Here is a 19,340-nt window from a genome sequence, read left to right on the forward strand (position 1 = left end):
AATGCCCACTCCAGTGCTGGGAACAGAGCTAGCCTTCAATCAGGACTTGCTGGAAGAATAAGTTGTTAAATTGCCAAAATGTTTTGCTTAAATATAGGGTAGCTCTCTCCTATGTCTTACATATTTATTTTGAAAAAGAAACTTAAGGATGTAATGTCTTAACACAAACAAATATAGAGATTATGTATAGTCCTTAGTATCATCCAGTAGTTCTTTCTCCTGAAATCTTCATTTTAAGTGATATCCCAAACACTTGCCTTGTTAAAGCCAAGCGAACATTTGTCTTTATTTCCTTGTCAGTACCAGACTCTATCCTTCTTTATCCTTCAGTCTTTCTCCTCTTCTCTCCCAACCTCTCTACCCTCCTCTGTTAAGAACCTGTACAAATTCCAACTCAGATAGGGTGACACATAATACATAATTATTTCTTTCACTCAAGGCCTGAGGAACTAAGTCAAGTCTACAAATCTGTTGTTGTTAATTTTTTGTGGGTTTTTAAAACACTAAAGTTGATCAATTTATTTGTACATTATTTACACATGTGCATATACAAACACATACAGTATATGCAAAATTCATCTTTCTATCTCAGAATTTAAGAGCCTAAAGACCATGTACCAACCATAAATCCAATACATGACATATGCTACCAACACAAATTTGCATGCATCAGAGGCTATCAGAAATAATATGGGAAAATAGGTCTCTACCAAGTGACTTCATAAGGAGCGAATGATATTTTCTTGACTCTAACTCTCATGAGATCATGTTTTCTTCTGGCTCATATCTTTGCCTTATGTTCTGTTTTCTCCATCTTTTTCAAATTACCCTTCACTTTTCAACTTTATTCTTCTGCTTTTGTCTGACTTAAAGCTAATGTATGAAACACACAAGAATTTGGATGGAAAAGCCCATGGCAAGTTTTGGCAGAGGTTCCACCAGTCTTTCCATAAAGGGCAGGAGGAAAAGTCATTTTCAGAATAGGTCAGGTGACAATATAAATATTGGAAAGTACAGCTTTTCTGAATAAAGTTTTCATGTATTCATTCCTTTAACAAATATTTATTGGGCACCTGTTGAGTGCCAAGCACTGTTCTTGGTGCCAAGTTCTCCTTGAGAAGAAGATAAGAATTCCTGCCAACATTCTACCTGAGGGAGACAATAAGTGATTAAATATATGATAAGATGGTAAGTACTATAGAGACAATCAGAGCAGCGGATGGGGAGAAGGAGAGCTGAAAGAGAGTGTTTACAGTTTCATATAGAGTAGTCAAAGAAGGCCTTACTGGGAAGGTGACATTTGAGCAAAGGCTTCAGGAGGTGAAGGAAGGAGGCCTATGGGTATCTGTAGGAGAGCAGTTCAGGCAGAGGGGAAGCAAGTACAAAGGCCCTAAGCTGGGAACACACTGAGCATATTTGAGGAGGAACAAGCAAGGAGGTCCATGTGGCTGAAGTAGAATGAGCAAAGGGAAGAGTAGTGAGGGGCTTGGAAAGCTCACAAAGCGCTGCGTGGCAGGACCTGGAAGCACATTATAAGGACTTTGACATTAATTCTGATTGAGATCAGGAGCCACTGAAGGCTTTTGAGTAGAGTTGTGACATACATCATGTGGCTTTCATTTTAAAGGAGTCATTCACTGCTGTGGTGAGAGGCTATTCCAGAAAACCTGTCAGGAAATTGTTGTGCCTTGGACCAACATGGTAGCAATGGAGGTGATGGAAAGGGGTCAGATTCTGTATATATTTTAAAGATAGACTCAACAGATGTCCTGATCAGTTATATGTGGGGTGAGAAAGAGAGATAGATTGGATTAAGGACGCCAAAGTTTTCATCCTGAGGAATGTAGTTGTCACTACCTGAGTTGGAAGAAACACAGCAATCATGGGAGAAAGCAGGTTTCTGGGAGGGGGAAGTTAGGGGTTAAGTTATAAAATAAGTTTTAACATTTTTTTTTCTTTAGAGACAGAGTCTCGCTCTGTCACTCCAGCTGGAGTACAGTGGCACAATCTCGGCTCACTGCAACCTCCACCTCCCGGGTTCAAGTGATTCTCATGCCTCAGCTGCCCAAGTAGCTGAGATTACAGGTGCGTGCCACCACACCCGGCTAATTTTTGTATTTTTAGTAGAGACAGGGTTTCACCATGTTGGCCAGGCTGGTCTTGAACTCCTGACCTCAAGTGATCCACCCGCCTCGGCCTCCCAAAGTGCTAGGATTACAGCATGAGCCACCGTGCCCAGCTTTAAAATTTATTTAATTAAATTTATTTATTTTGAGACACAGTCTCACTTTGTCACCCAGGCAGGAGTGCAGTGGCATGAACACAGCTCACTGTGGTCCCAACCCTCTGGGCTCAAGCGATTCCTCCCACCTCAGCCTCTGAAGTAGCTAGGATTATAGGTGTGCACAACCACGCCCGGCTAATTTTTTAACTAGAGTTGGAGTCTCACTATGTTCCCCAGGCTGGTCTCAAATTCCTGAGCTTAGGCAGTGCTCTCATTTTGGCCTTCCAAAGTGCTATGATTACAGGCATGAGCCACTGCACCCAGCCGAATATAAGTGTTTTTATTCTGTGCAGGTAAATAAAAACGCTAAGGCAGTTTGTCCACTTCTGCTATTTCTTCCCCCAGTCCTGCAAATTTGGTCATGTTTTTACTAGACTCTTGCTGTTGAGTTAAAACATTCTAGATGGCTACCGTTCAGTGACTCTGTTTATCCCAATTTTATTGAACCTAATATATGACTGACTAATATGAGATGGGAGGTTTCCTTCAGGAGTACTAATTTGCTGAAGTGTGGTTATTCTACCTCTGGTTCATACTCATATGCAAGTCCTAAGGGCATGAAAACTAATACAATATAGTATTTTTATTTAAAATAAAATATCCATGTCTCAGGATCCTATCACTAATGCCCTAAACAAAAGTTATCTAAATCTTAATAACTTTTATTCAAATATCAAAATTGTGAACATCTGTTAGAACTTGGTAAAATACTGCAATTAATTTAATATTATATATGAAACCCCTCAGAATATTTGGGGGTAGATGTTTAAACCTCAAGAGTTTCTCCAAAAATGGAAAAATGAACGAATCTTAGTAGGTGGTAGAAAATCAGTTTCTTGAGTGGGAGAGAAATTCTCTAACTGAACAAATTTGTTGTCATCTTTATGGATTTTTTTTTCTGTTATATTGAAGAGAGTGGAGAAAGCCTCAGAGTTTGCAGTGTCAAATGCATTTTTTACTAGAAATTCAGATTTACCTAGAAGTCCCTGGGGCCAAATCACAGATTTGAAAACATCTGAGCAAATAGAGGATCATGATGAAATCTATGCAGAAGGTAAGAGAATGCATTTGCTTCTGCGATGTTAACAATTCTTAAAGCATAACCCATGATGCATTTCAAAGTAGAGAATGGAAGTTTTTCTTACTCTTGTTGTTAATTTCCCTTTCTTTCTACTCCCCTGAAGCTATTTTACTCTGGAATTAACTCCAATATTACAAGTAAGGATATACTTAAACCTCATTTTGTTTCCCAAATTAGAACCACATCCAGAGGTAGTTTGATACAACAGCTAATTGGTGAATGCTGTAAGATATTAGTTCTGTGACAAAGATGGTAGCATGTTAATTTGATCAGATATTATATAGATAATTTGACTATAGTCTATCAATCAGTTTTATTCCTGATAAAGAGACCCTAAAAACAATCTAACCTTCCTATGTCCCAGAAGCATTTACTCTGCTGGAATTTGGTATTTTCATTACTGATGCTCTGGGGAACTCTACCATTTAGGTATAGAAGGAAACAGGAAGGACCAACAAAGGAGACTGAGAAAGGGAGGCCACTGTGGTAGATGGAAAGTCAAGAGTGTGACGTCCTACAAGCCAACTTCCATTTGGATGGCTCATGTCTCCAGTTATTCCATTTATTTCTTCATTTATTCAACACACATATACTGTGTGCTAGGTACAGTTGTAGGCACTGGAAGTACTGGTTATGAACAAGAGAGACAAATCCCTTGGTTTCATGAAATATACATTTCCTGTGGGAATAAAGAAAATTTTACAGTGATCCAGTAGTAATAAGTCATTCAAGTTCAGACCTGAGTCAGCAAGGAGCAAGGAATCAGCTGAACAATGTGATGGGGGAAGCATCCAGGCAGATGGAAAGGGAGCATGAAGTACAGACAGGCATGGTGTGCTGCAGGAAGACCCGTGTGGCTGGAGCTTCCCCACAGAGAGAAGCTGGCGGGAGTGAGGAGAAGGCATGTCACATAGGGCTTTCCAAGCCTGGGGAAAGAATCTAGATTTTACTCTGAGTATGACAGGATAGAATTGAACGGTTTTAAGCAGAGGAGTAATATGACAGTTTATAAAATACATGAAGGATTTAGCAGGGCGTGGTGGTGGGTGCCTGTAATCCCAGCTACTTGGGAGGCTGAAGCAGGAGAATCACTTGAATTCGGGAGGCGGAGGTTGCAGTGAGCCGAGATCTTCCCACTGCACTCCAGCCTGGGTGACAGAGCAAGACTCCATCTCAATAAATAAATAAATAAATTAATTAAATATAGGAAGAATGGATTATAGGGGAGAAAAAGAGAGAAAAGGGCAACCAGTGGGAGGCTGTTGGTGGCAGTCTGGGTGAGCAGTAATGGTGAGTGGTTTAGAGTGGTTGATAGTACTGGAGCTAAAGGAAGGAGATTGATTCTGAAATTGGCTTGGCTGATCTTGCCCACCCCACCTCCCACCCTGCCAATAGAGATACACAGTATACTTCAGCCTGTTAAGGGTTCTGAGAAGTCCTGCAGTTAAAAAGAAATGTTTACTTGCCTCATTTCCCATGCTGCCTAGACCATGAACCTCTTTTTATCCTGAAATCTGTGTATTATCCTGAGAAACTAGTGATTCACATTAGGAACATGGTTTGGTGTATGGATAGAACACCAATGGATAGAACATGGTTTTCAAAGGTTTATATCATTTTTTTCTCCTCTCATCAACTATACTAATATTCTACAAAAGTAGTGTTTTGAGGAACATACTTTGAAAATCTGTGCTTTAAGGTAGTTTGTGTACTTCTCATGTGGTCTAACACAAGGTATTTCTACAGTTTAACCCCTCCAAGGGACATTTTATTTGTTTTTGGGGGGCACTTCCCAGTAAATCCCCATTTACAAATACATGTCATTTACTAGGTATGAATTATTTTGCACATAAATTATTATACACATAAATGTTTGAATTATTGTACGCAAGGGCTACTCAGTAAATATCTTCTCCCTTTCTCTACCTTCCCCTGAAAGCCAATGGCATTTGTTGCTAGTATGCTTTTAACACTTCGTTTATATTACTCTGATTTATTTTTTCCTATTTTATCTGTATTAAATGCCTCTTGGGATCATTTAATATAAACACCCCATTCCCTAAGAACTAACTATGCAATAATGATCATAATAATGATGAAGGTAATGAGAACATAGACAAAAGAGCTGTTTGATAGTAGTAACAGTGATGAAAGTTACGCTAAAGCAGGCATTTTCCCCATACCTAAATAATTTCAGGAGATTTTCTCAATAGCATTAAGAAAGAAATCCAAATGGAGGTTAGCTTTTAGGATATCACACTCTTTGATTTTTCTCCTACCTCAATGGCCTAGTCAGCTTTCCTGGTTCCACCTTATCTCTTCAACCCCTAAATCCTGGAGTTCCTCAGCACTCAGTCCTTGAACCTCTTCTCTGTCTACCTTCCTCCTTTGGTAATTTCATCCACTTCTATGATTTTAAATACAGTCTGCATGCTGAAAATGTCCACATTTATTTCTTCAGCTTGGACCTCTCCCTTGAAATCCAGAGTATTGTAGCCAATACCATATTTGACATCCCTTTTTGGATGTCTCCTAAACATCTCAAATCTAACATGTCTGGGACCAAACTCCTGATCTTCCTCCTCAAGCCTGCTGCTATCCTTGGCCTTCCCCATCTCAGTAAGTGGCGTCACCATCCTTGCAGTTGCTTAAGCCGAAAACCTCATAGATTTCTTTTTCTCATGTCCCATATCCAGTCCATTAGCAAGTCATGTCAACTCCACCTCAAAACATTCTTTTCTAGAATCTGACCATTGTTAATACCTCCACTCCCAGGTCCAGGCCACCATCACCTCTTTTCTGGATTATTGTACTTGTTTCCCAATTCGTGTTCCCTACCTCCATGCTTGTCCCCTATAGTTTATTTTAACTTAATAGTCAAAGTGATTCTCTTAAAATATATCGCCTCTCTGCTTACATCTCTCCCGTGGCTTTCCATTGCACTCAGAGTAAAAGCCAAAATAGCTAGAATAGTGTCGAGACTCTAAGCAAGGGAATTTCAGCCTCAGGACTATTGACATTTTGGGCTAGAGAATTTTTGTGGGGGCTGTCCTGTGAATTGCAAATGTTTAGCAGCATCCCTGTCCACTAACTACTAGACAGTAGTATTGCTTCCTCCAGTTATGACAACACACAGCGGCTCTAGACATTGGCATAAGTCCACTGGGGGGCAAGATTGCACCTGGTTGATAATCATTGTCCTAAACACTCCCCTAAACCTGATCTGCACATTACCCCTCCAACCTCATCTCCTGCTGTCTCCTCACTCACTTCTCTTTGACCACACTGGCCTCCTTGCTGTTTTTCCAACACTGTAGATACTCCTGCACAGGACCTCTGCATTTGCTTTCCCTCTGCAGAGAATAATATTACCTTATAGATCCTCACTTCTCTATCTTTCTTCCCTTCTTTGCTCAAGTATCTTTTTCTCAGTGAAGCTTTCTTTTACCTCCCAATTTAAAACTGCAACACCCATCTTCCATGTCCTCCTGTCCCTGCCTTTTCTCTTATTATTGTCTCTCTTCCCCAATTGGAATGTAAGTTTCATGATGCTAGGGCTTATTTTTCCAGTTTTGTTCACTGTTGTATTCCAGTGTCTAGAACAGTACTTGACACGATAGGTACTCAATTAATATTTATTGAATAAATGAAAACGGTGAATAAAGAAAATCTCTGAAGTAACTGAAATATTTAAAATGTTTTTGTTTTATTATAGCTCAGGAGCTGGTCAATGACTGGTTAGACACCAAACTTAAGCAAGAATTAGCAAGTGAGGAAGAAGATGATGCTAAAAAGACTGTGTCAAGTGTCACTATTATGCCGGAAGCCAATGGCCATTTGAAATATGACAAGTTTGATGGTAAGAACTTATCGGATTGTTCTAAGTTTTAACATCTAATGAATGTGTCTAAGAAGGCTTTATAATTATTTTGAATAACAAATGACACATATTTAACTTTTCTGTGTTTTGTTTAGTTTTTATTATTGGTTTTAATTTATCATGGTTAAATGTAAATTTCTTATGCTATATCTTCAGTAAACTCATGGTGTTTTTAAAAATTAAAATATTCTATTACAGTTATCCCTAACTAACTGTGAGGAATTCGTTCCAGGACCCCGGCCCCCACAGACACCAAACTCCTCATATGTTCTAGCCCTGTGCATATCCTCTCGCATACTTTAAATCATCTCTAGACCACTTACAATACCTAATACAGTACAAATTCTATGTAAATAGTTGTTATACTGTATTTTAAAATGTTTATTATTTTTTATTGTTGTATCATTATTTTTAATTTTTTTCAAATATTTTTGAACTGCAGTTGGTTGAATCCAAGAATGTGGCATCTGCAGATAGGGAGGGCCAACTTACTTATAATTCTGCTTATGATTAGAATAGCAATTAATGCTGTTTCAAAGTGCCTCTTCCTCATATATCATTGGACTGTTTGATGCAGACTACATTTAAGTACTCATATGTCATTTTTATATTTATAAAATGCTTCTTATTTATCTGTTAGTTATTACTTATAAGGGAGGTTATTACTTTTCTAGTTTTTTTTTTTTTCCAGAGGAGAGAAAAACCACTACTGTGCACAGAGCCAGTGTCAGACAAGTTAGATGGCTGACGTGTAAGGGTTTATCTAATACACTCAAGGGTCTGAGTATTTTTTCCCTGAGCATAGGGATAGTCATGGTAACGGTGGGGCAGCTCCCCATAAATGACTCAGATACCCTTGGTGAATTCACCTGACATCATTCTCCTTGTTTGGGACTCTGCAAAATCCCCAGCTTGAGGATCACAAAACTATCAGCTTGTAAAATTAGAAGAATCCTTCAAGACTAGGTAGTCTGATCTACCCTCCTCCCCAACCCAGATAGAGATCATTCTACAGTGTCCCTAACTTGTAGTGATGTATCCTCTGCCTGAACACCTCCTGGGATTGGGAGCCTGCACTTTGGGAGGAGCCCATTCAACCACAGTGAGGCTCTAATCCTCATAGAAGTTTCCTTTAGTTAGGAGAATTAAGATTTTGTCTTCAGTAACATTTTACCCTATGGTACAACAAAAATAACATGTTCTCTCTCAAGAATGTTTTATTTTTTGTAGGAGTTGTTACCATATTGACCACTCATATAGTTCTATGTTTCCAGATTAAATAGCACCAGTACTCTCAACAATTTTTTTATACCACATGGTTTCTAGATCTTATCATCCTCGTTGCTGCCTTCTGGATATTTTCTAGTTTATTAATGTCATTATTAAAGTGTGGTACTTCAGTACTTCATATTTGTTCTGAAGCAAATATATGGAATCTAATGAAACTTACTTCTTTTGATATAGTACCAATAGATCTAATTATGTCCCTTTACTTAGATTGGTTGATATCATCTAGTATCATGCCAGGCCTCAATCATCGTATGCTGGTAGAGTTTTTTTTTTAATTGAAATATTGAACAAATATTTATGTAACCATTAAAAAGGATATTTACCAAAAATGTTAATTAACATATTCTCTCAATAGACACAGAAAAAGCACTTAACAAAATCTAACATACATTCCTGAAAAACACTTCTCAGCAAACTAGTAATGCAAGAGAAATTCTTCAACTTGATAAAGGCCATTTACATAAGACATGTAGAAAACAAATACCAAAATGATAAGTGTAAGCTTTATCAGGAATTACATTAAATATAAATGCATTTAATTAAACACTCCAGTCCAAATGCAGAGATTGGCAGAATGGATTAAAAATCTATATGCTGTCTACAAGAGACATATGTTCAATTTAAAGTACAAATAGGCTGAAAGGAAAAGGATGGAAAAAGATATACCATGCAAATAGTAACCAAAAGAGAGCTACAGTTACTATGTTAATATAAAAAGAAGACTTTATTTTTATTTTTTTCTTTGATTTTTAATTTTCCCAAAAATAGACTTTTAAAGAAAAAATTGTTACTAGAAACAAAAAGTGCATTTTCTAACGATAAAAGAGTCAATCCATCAGAAAAACATAACTATAAATATATATACACCTGACAAAAGAGTCCCAAGGCAGGTGAAGCAAAAATTGACAAAATTGAAGAGAGAAATAGAATTCAACAATAATACAATCATGTGTTGCTTAATGAAGAGGATAAGTCCTGCGAAATGCATTATTAGGTGATTTTGTCATTGTGTGAACATTATAGAGTGTACTTACACAAACCTGGATGGTAGAGCCTACTACACACCTAAGCTATGTGAGATAGACTATTACTCCTAGGCCACAAACCTGTACTGCATGCTGCTTAATACTACAGGCAATGGAACACAGTGGTAAGTATTTGGGTGTCTAAACATATCCAACCAAAAAAAGGTACAGTAAATATGCAGTACATAAAAGGTAAAAAATGGGACACCTGTACAGGGTATACCATGAATGGAGTTTGCAGGGCAGGAAGCTGCTCTGGGTTAGTCAATGAGTGAGTTGTGAGTAAATGTGAAGCCCTAGGATATTAAAATACGCTACTGTAGACTTAAAACACTGTATACTTAGGGTACACTGAATTTATAAAAACATATTTGTCTTTCTTCAATAATAAATTGACCTTACTATAACTATTTTACTTTATAAATTTTGAATTTTTTCTAACATTTTGACTCTTTTGTAACACTTAGGTCAAAACAAACACTCAAAATTTTTGTATATTCTATATACTTTTTTCTATTTCTGAAATTTTAATTTTTTTTCTTGTTAAAAAACTAAGACACAAACACACACATTAGCCTAGGCCTACACAGGACCAGGATCATCAATATCACTGTCTTCTCCACATCTTGTCTCACTAGAAGGTCTTCAGGGGCAATAACACGCATGTAGCTGTCATCTCCTGTGATAATATTACCCTCATCTGGATACGCCCAAAAGACCTGCCTGAGGCTATTTTACAGTTAACCTTTTTTGTTTTGTTTTGTTGTAAGACAGGATCTCCCTCTCTTGTGCAGTAGTGATCATAGCTCACTGCAGCCTTGAACTCCTGGGTTCAAGAAATCCTCCAGCCTCAGCCTCCCTAGTAGCTGAAACTACAGGTGTGTGCTACCACACCCAGCTAATTTTTTTTTCCTCTTTTAATAGCGACAGGGTCTTGCTTTGCTTCTCAGGCTGGTCTCGAACTCCTGGGCTCAAGCAATCCTCCCATTTCAGCCTCTCAAAGTGGTGGGATTACAGGTGTGAGCCACTGTGCCCAGCCCAATTTTTTTTTCTAATAAGTAGGAATAGACCCTAAGATAATGATAAAAGTATAGTATATACATAAACCAGTAACATAGTTGTTATTATCATTATCAAGTATTATGTATTGTATATAATTGTATGTGCTATACTTTTTTTGTGTAGTATTCTTAAGATTTTTTGAGGGTGCTTTATTTTAACTTTTATTTTAAGTCCAGGGTACATGTGCAGGATGTACAGGTTTGTTACATAGGTAGACATGTGCCATGGTGGTTTGCTGCACAGATCAACCCATCACCTAGGTATTAAGCCCAGCATCCTATTCTTCCTGATGCTCTTCCTCCCCCTGCCACCCATGACAGGCCTCAGTGTGTGTTGTTCTTCCCAATGTGTCCATGTGTTCTCATCATTCAGCTCCCACTTATAAGTGAGAACATGCAGTGTTTGGTTTTCTGTTCCTGCATTAGTTTGCTGAGGATAATGGCTTCCAGCTCTATCCATACCTCTGCAAAGGACATGATCTCATTCCTTTTTATGGCTGCATAGTATTCCTCAAAGATCTAGAAGCAGAAATACCATTTGGCCCAGCAATACCATTACTGGGTATATACCCAAAGGAATAGAAATCATTCTATTATAAAGATACATGCAGGTGTATGTTCATTGCAGCACACACTCTTCACAATAGCAAAGACATGGAATCAACCCAAGTGCCCATCAGTGATAAACTGGATAAAGAAAATGTGGTACATGTGCTATACTTTTATACGACTGTTAGTGTAATTGTTTTGTTTATACCAGCATCACCACAAACACATGAGTAATGCATTGTGCTCTGACATTATGATGGCTACAACATCACTAGGCAATAGTTTTTCAGCTCCATTATAATCTTATGGGGCCACCTTCATATACACAGTCCATTGTCGATGGAAGTGTTGTTATTTGATACATGACTGTAGTTAGAGACTTCATTACCCCACTATCAATAATCTTTGGAACAACTACAAAACATAATCAAGGAAGATGTTCAGTAACATTAGTCATTAGAAAAGTGAAAATTAAAACTACAATGAGTTACCTCTACATATCTTAAAATGGCTTAAATTTGAAAGACTGACCATACCCAGTGTTGGTAAGGATGTGGAGAAATTGGAATACTTCTACACTGCTGGTGGGAATGTAAAGTTGTGTAACCACTTTGGACAACAGTTTGATAGTTTCTTGAAAAGGTAAGCATTTAGCTATAATATGATCCAATCGTTCCACTCCTACACATTTTCCCAACAGAAAAGAAAGCCTATGTTTTGTGGGTTCTGCATTTGTGGACTCAACCAACCATGGAAGAAAAATATTTGGGGAAAAATAATTCCATCTGTACTGTACATGTACAGCTTTTTTCTTGTCATTATTCCCTAAACAATACATATAACAAGTATTAACATAGCATTTACGTTGTATTGGGTATCATAAGTAATCTAGGATGATCTAGAGTATAAGGATGGATATAGTTTATATGCAAATGCAACACCATTTGATATCACAGATTTTTGAACATCTTTGGATTTTGGTATTCTCGGGAGGTCCTGGAACCAATCCCCCAGAGATATGGAGGGATGACTGTACACAGATGTTCATAACACCTTTATTTGCAATAGCCAAAACCTGGAAACAATTCAAATGTCTATCAACAAATGAATGAATAAACGTTGTGGTGTATTCATATGGTGGAAAACTGCTCAGCAATAGAAAGTGATAAACTATTGATATACACACAACATGAATGAATCTCAAAATAATTGTGCTGAGTGAAAGAAGCTAGGTCAGAAAAGATACAATGTATATACGTGTATGATTTAATTTATATAAAATTCTGGAAAATGGCAGCAGGTCTGTGCTTACTTGGAGCACAGTGGAGGGCAAGGGGAGGAGTGAAAGGAAGAGATTACAAATCAGCATGAGGACCCTTTTGGGGCTGATGGATATGTTCATTACCTTGACTCTGGTGATGGTTTTAGTAGCATATGCATATGTCAAAATTTATCATAGACTTTAAATATTTGCAGTTCATTATATGTCAATTATACCACAATAAAGCTTTTTTCTTTTTTTTTAAAAAGCAGTAGAGCTCTCAAGATTGTTTAGATTGACGTTCTCAAGGTTGTTTAGATTGAAATCTTTTAGATTTGGCAGTGAAGGACTCTTTAGTGACTTGGGTGAGGGCAATTCTTGGTAAGTGGAGCTTTTTTACTCGTAGTTGAAGGTAATTGCTGAGGGCTATATTCAATCAGTTGCCATTATCAGTTACTGTTTATTGAACACTCGCAGCTTTGTATTTTTATTGTACTAGGATTCTTTATGTAAATATGAATATAATATTAAAATTAATTTTTTAAAAAATTTCCCTTTTTTGTTGTTCTGTTTCCCCCAGATTTATGTGGCTATTTGGAGGAAGAAGAGGAAAGTACCACCGTTCAAAAATTTATAGACCATCTGCTCCATAAAAATGTGGTAGATTCTGCAATGATGGAAGATCTTGGAAGGAAGGAAAACCAAGACAAGAAGCAGCAGAAGGATCCTCGTCTTACCATGGAGATGAGACATAAGCAGGTGGGAGGGAAAAACAAAATTAAAATGGATAACAGGAAGCAGTCTTTGTGTAACACATTTAATAAGCTTAAATAAAGACATAGGCTTTATTATGAAAAAGGGTGCCATCTGTGGTTTGGTTAGGGAGAATAAAAATAAAATATAAGAACTTCAGAAGAAAAATAATTCTCATAAACTGAGGGTAGGAAACAATTTATTTAAGAAATAGCCAAAAAAAAGAATAATTGATTTTGACCAAGATTATTGAGATAAACCTTATTAGTTTGAATGTGGTACTTCCTATTATAAACACGTAGATTGTGTGTGCTTGAGTTTGGTTTTCAAATTGTAACATTAATATTATTAGTATTCTTGAGAATGTTACAGGATAATTCTTTTCCAGACAATTGAAATTCACTGTTTTTTATTATAATTTAAAATAGAAGACAGATCCGAATTGAATCAAGTTCAGCTGTTTTGAATTAGAAAAGCATGTGAGAACTTTCTTTTCTCCAAAGGGAATAGTAGGTTCTTGCAAAAAAGTCTGGTGTCTCAACACTTTGTAAAGGAGTGCCAGGGAATCCAGAACTAAGACTGAACCGGAATTAATATCTGTACGTGTGTGTGCCATCTTTGTATAACACTAAATTTCTGATTGCCGAATTTGGAAATAACTGCTTTGAATTATTCAATCAAGGTATAGGTAATCAGCACTGGGGATGTTAGAGAAATGGGTAGAAGTATGATTCTAGTTTAGATTTATGACAAAAGGGAGAAGAGAAGGTTCAATAAGCTATATAGTCATTGTCTGTCTTATCAGAAGACTTACCACAATTAGAGAGTAAGATAAGGGTAAAGTTAGGTGAAGCAGGAAGGAAAGGACCTTTCCTTAATTCATAGCTACTCAAGCCCTCTAAAGGATTAATAGGTTTGAAAAAAATGAATGTGCTTTTTCATGTTTTTGATTTCCAAATATGATCCAGAATCACTGCTATATTTACATAATAATAATAGAAATGAATAAAGGGTTGTGGTGTTCCTAAAGGCAATAAATCACTGTTCTATCATTCACAGTGTGGCTTCCAAAAAAGTTCTGTTCTTTCTTAAATTAGAATGCAGACATGACCTAAGTATAATAAAAGCAGTAATGTACACCTCGGACAATCTTACAAGTGAGAAATCATTACTAAATGAGAATCCAGAACTTGGGATCTGACTCATTAGATTCTCAACTGTTCTGTGATGTGGATCATTCCCAGATTATTTGAGTCATCTTCATCTGACTTCATCTAAAATGTTATATTGGTCTTTACCCAGTAAACAGATGAATTCCTCCTATCCTACCAATAAACAGTGGAGTTCTGGGCCAGAATATTTCAAACTGGTTGTATTCTGAACTTCAAAATGTATTGTAAGGCTTTTCATATCCCTTTCTACTTGAAAGGCCACACTTCATCTTTATTGTATTTGCTTTAAGGTAAAAGAAAATCGCTTAAGACGTGAGAAAGAACTGGAGTACCAGAGAATAGAAAAGACCCTGAAAAAATCGGCCTTCTTGGAGGCTCAGTGTCTGGTGCAAGAAGAGAAGAAAAGGAAGGCTCTAGAGGCCAAGAAAGAGGAAGAGGAGATTCAAAGGGCGATGGTGAAGCTGCGGAGGGAGATAATTGAGAGGAGACGCACTGTGAAAGAAGCATGGAAAATGTAAGCCAGTGTGATAAGCACTGTGGGGTTTCTCTGTTTAAGCAGTCATTTTACAAATGCTCTGAAGTTTTTAAAGTGCACAAACATTGCAATAACAAAACATAAAAGAGAAATCACTCACTATTCCACCATCTTAACAAATTAACTAATTTCATATTTTCATGTTCCTCCTGACATGGTCCCTTTCCATACTTAATTATAACCATAAAGTACATTTAATTTGTAATTCTGCTTGTTGTAATTAACACATTGCCTGGAGTCCTGGGGTGTGTATATTACTCCATTGAGTTCCTATACCATAATTTATGTAATGACCACCTCCCCATACTGGTAAACATTTCAGCTATTTTGGATTTTTCACCATTATAATATTGCAATGAGCATCTTTAAGCATAGAGTTTTTTCACTCTTTTGAATTATATTATTAGAATAAATTCTTAGGAGCATAATTTCTGAGTTAAATGACACAGGTCTTTTTCTGACTCTTGAAACATTGCCAAATTGCTTTCAAAATGGGTTGTACTTGTTTACTGTATCATCAGCCAGTTTACCAGACTCTTCTCAGCCTTGGGGAGTATCATCATTTTCAATATTTTTACACTTTTAATAGGTATTATAGTGATTAGTTTGCATTTGTTTAGTTAGATAATATTTTTAAGGCTGAACATGTTCAGTAATTGTGTCTTACCCTGTTGTGAATTGTGTGTCTTATTTTCTGATAATCATATGGAAAGTCACCACTGCCTTACTACCATTGATAAAGAAAAAGAATATCTGACATAAGCGGAAGATGAAAATAGTCCTCACAGGATGTAGTGCTATTATACACCCTCATGCAGAAAGTGAGCTTCATAAGTGAAATAACTAACGTATTTATTCAGAGAAACAGCACCGATGCAGGAACTGCAAAAGCCTTGGAACAACATGACTGAAGTGTCTGACTACTCAAACTGAGAGGCCACAAAAACCTGTTAGATAATCCCTTCCACCCCCATCAGCCTACACAGCTCTCCCCCCTGTGTTCTCGATTGCTCTTATTCTACCCAATTTAAAATGGCTCAGCAGTGGACATGTGCTTTACTTCTTCAAGTGCCAGGCTGAGGCTTCCTCCAGATGCCATTCCTTTCAAAAAGCAATCACTGGTGTTTTAGTGAGTTCTTTCTAAGGTCAGCCTTGCTTTTCAGATTGCTCCCAAGCCCTGGAAAAACTAGGTTGACCTAAAATAAATTTTGAAAACAAGTAACGTTTAATGGTAGTAGGATGCTCTGCTCACAGTGGGCACTCAACAAATGTTCACTGACCAGTCATTTCTTTTAAAAGTTAAGATCTTATCCATGGTTACAGTGAGATAGGTAATATGTTCTACTTCTAGGTGGATGAACTGATTTAAACTTTGCAGAAAGCAATTTGGCAATAAACAACAAGAGCCATAAAATAGTATTATCCCTTGACCTAGGAATTACAGCCTTAGGAAAACTGCCCTAAGAAAATTATCAGAAATCCAGACAAAGATTTGTGCAGAAAGATAATTTAAACAACATTATTTATAATAACAGACTTTTGTAAATATTGGAGAAATTGCTAAGTCATGGCTGTACAATGAAACAGGACTGACTTTTCTTCTGAGTAGAAATATGGATGGCTTTTATGGACATGGTGGCACACACCTGTAACCCCAGCTACTCTGGAGGCTGAGGCAGGAGAATCGCCTGAACCCAGGAGGCGGAGGTTGCAGTGAGCCGAGATCATGCCACTGCACTCCAGCCTGAGTGACAGAGTGAGTGAGACTCCATCGCAAACAGAAAAAAAAAAAAAACTAATATGGATGGCTTTTATACTTCTCCAGTTTTTCACAATGAGCAGATATTTCCTTTAAAACAGATATATATTCTAATGTTATTTTTAAAAATCAGATTCATGGTATTAGAACTGTATTTCTTTGACAATCACTATCACCTGTCTATAACCATGTAATAACATTGTTATGGCATTCATAGTTTGGAAAAAGTCAATAACATTTTTATTGTTGATAGGCCTTTTAAACCTATTTGTAAGCTATCTTAAATCTGCCTCATTGCCTAGTTTTAAAGTTATCTCTTTCAAGATGCTTATTAATTTCAAAGGGAAAAATAATAACTCTATACTGGAGAAGCCACCTTAACCAAGTGATGAAGGTTAACATCACCAATAATATGTGTACCCTCTGTATCATATATGAGAATGAATGAGAGAAGGGGTAGGGTATTCTGCATCTTTCTCCATTTTAGTTTCCACAACTGTGAAGTAAAAATTCAAGAAAGATAGGTGACTAGCTGGTTTGTGGCCAGAGCTCATGAATTCTGATTCCTGACTGGGTGCTATGTTTACCACATCATTAATAATATATACTTGATACACATACATATACCTGTGCAGTTAAATGCACTACAGTAAGAAGGCCATAGCTATGAGCTTGTTTGAATTGGTGAGCGAAAGAGGGATGGCCTGATGAGGAAGAATAGATAGGTGGGCGAAAAAGAGGATGCTCAGAAAGATGAGCAACAAAGTTACTAAAATAATTCTGGTTACTTGCCTAAAGGCCTTTTCCTTTTTAAATTCTATTTTTTTCTCTTTTCAGCTATTTTAAAATTATTCTAGATTCCATTCCCTCCTTATTCAATAACACCTGATTCTTTTGTTATTCCTCTTTCTAGTAACCTTATAAGAGGCCTTTTAGTAAGAATCTCATTCCTTTCTTGAGAATCCTTTTTTTCTCGTTATATGGGAGATAATTTATGTCTGTATTAGAGACTATCTTGTAGTTGTTAACTCTCAAATTTTGATCAAAGTATGGCTCAGTGTTCAACTCAATAAAAATATTAAAGTATCTATAAGACTTTCTACTTTTCAAAGTACTTTATACCAATTTTATTTTATTTAATCTGTATTTTATAAAGGAATAAAATAAGTCTCCAAAAAAATTACCCTACTATGTAGTTTTAGAGCCAGATCTAAAAATATGTGTATTCCGAAGGAGAATTCAGTGTTTATTCTGCTACAGTAGGTTGTAATTGCTCATTGTTAAATCTATTGTAAATATACATGTATTTTTAAATTGTTATTAATAGAGAGAAGAAAAGGCAAGAAGAGAATTCTCAAAATAGTTCAGAAAAAGTCATGTTTCAAAGTACTCACATTCTTCTGGATGAGGAAAAAATGGCAAAAGAAAGAAAAAGGAAATTGAAAGAAGTATTAATCCAAACTTTCAAAGAAAATCAACAGGTGGGAATTGCAATGTCTCTTTACTCAGCATTCTGTAGTATAAATGACAAAGAGCTCCATCAGAGATGGGATAAAATAAAAACTAAGTCCAGTTGAACCTCATCACAAATACCAAAACTGCCCACGCCATTTGTTCTTTGTGCCCAGCTGACCTGGTACGCAGGGCAGTACACAAATCCCCTGTTCTGAGGCCGTTCTTTATATACTCTAGTGGATCCTGGGAAATTACTGGGGTGAGGGGGGTAAATTGTGGACTTCTTCCTAAATTACCTCTTCAGAATAGCATTTAACTATTATTAACCTTAAACTAAGGTAGCTCTCTGGCAGTTTGTGAAATCTTGGCTTCCACTTTGACAGTTGTAAGGACCATTGTGTTCTGGATTATTCAGAAGATACAAGAACTGGTTACTTGCCTTTTAGTAGCTCTGATCCTAAAGCAATGATACGCTTAAAGCTGTGCTTTTCTTTTTAATGGTCTATATTTTATTTTACCTTTTCTCCCTTTCTTTCACTTTAGCTTTTTGTAAAAATGACTTGCTGATTTTTAATATAAAAGTGAATATCCTCTTCAGGTTACTTAAGCAGTTTTCTTCAATAAAGTGGGATTGATAAAAGTATGAATTTCGGGATTATAACATTTCAGGTAAAAGGACTGACTGGGCAGATTTGTAAATGAGAGGGTTAGATGAGAAAAGATAAATATGTATATTTTACATATCCTACAACACCCACCCCAGGGCCTTAGGCATTGCTGAAATTCAGAGAAAGTTAATTGAGTAAATACCTGAATGAATGGATTTAGCAAGAGAAAAGAGAATGTTAGGAAGATACTGAGGGAGCTTGGTAAATGTAGGGATAGACTTACAAAGGTCCTGGAAATCAGTAACAGGAGTTTGAATATGATACGGATAACAAAGATATGAAGGAAAAAGTAAAGTAGTCAAAGTGATTTTTTAAAAATGATAGACATATTTGATGGTGATATTTTGAACTGATAAGAGGTTGTAATTACTCAGTTATTAACCAACAAAAATTTGGTCAGAGTTTTGGCTTCAGGAAAACAGAAGGAAATGTAGTAGGGAGAAATGTAAGACTTGGAGTTAACATTTTGAGAAAAGTTAGCAAAGACTTAGATTCTGCATTCTTCATGAGACAGATGGAATTAGTATTCCTCCTATATAATAACAGTTCAGATTTCAAAGAGAAAAT

The 19,340-nt window shown here is 36.7% G+C and overlaps 1 protein-coding gene across 1 annotated transcript in view; it reads left to right on the forward strand.

Moving 5' to 3' along the window:
• Positions 1–19,340, forward strand: part of CCDC191 (coiled-coil domain containing 191) — a 95,398-nt gene that overhangs the window by 6,484 nt on the left and 69,574 nt on the right. The window contains exons 3-7 of the mRNA XM_012501080.2: positions 3,197–3,338; positions 7,081–7,224; positions 13,012–13,190; positions 14,647–14,870; positions 17,978–18,131. Of these exons, the coding sequence (XP_012356534.2) occupies positions 3,197–3,338; positions 7,081–7,224; positions 13,012–13,190; positions 14,647–14,870; positions 17,978–18,131 (843 nt within the window). The remainder of the gene's footprint in view (positions 1–3,196; positions 3,339–7,080; positions 7,225–13,011; positions 13,191–14,646; positions 14,871–17,977; positions 18,132–19,340) is intronic.

Source organism: Nomascus leucogenys, chromosome 21, assembly GCF_006542625.1.
Source record: "Nomascus leucogenys isolate Asia chromosome 21, Asia_NLE_v1, whole genome shotgun sequence".
In the NCBI taxonomy this organism is placed as follows: domain Eukaryota; kingdom Metazoa; phylum Chordata; class Mammalia; order Primates; family Hylobatidae; genus Nomascus; species Nomascus leucogenys.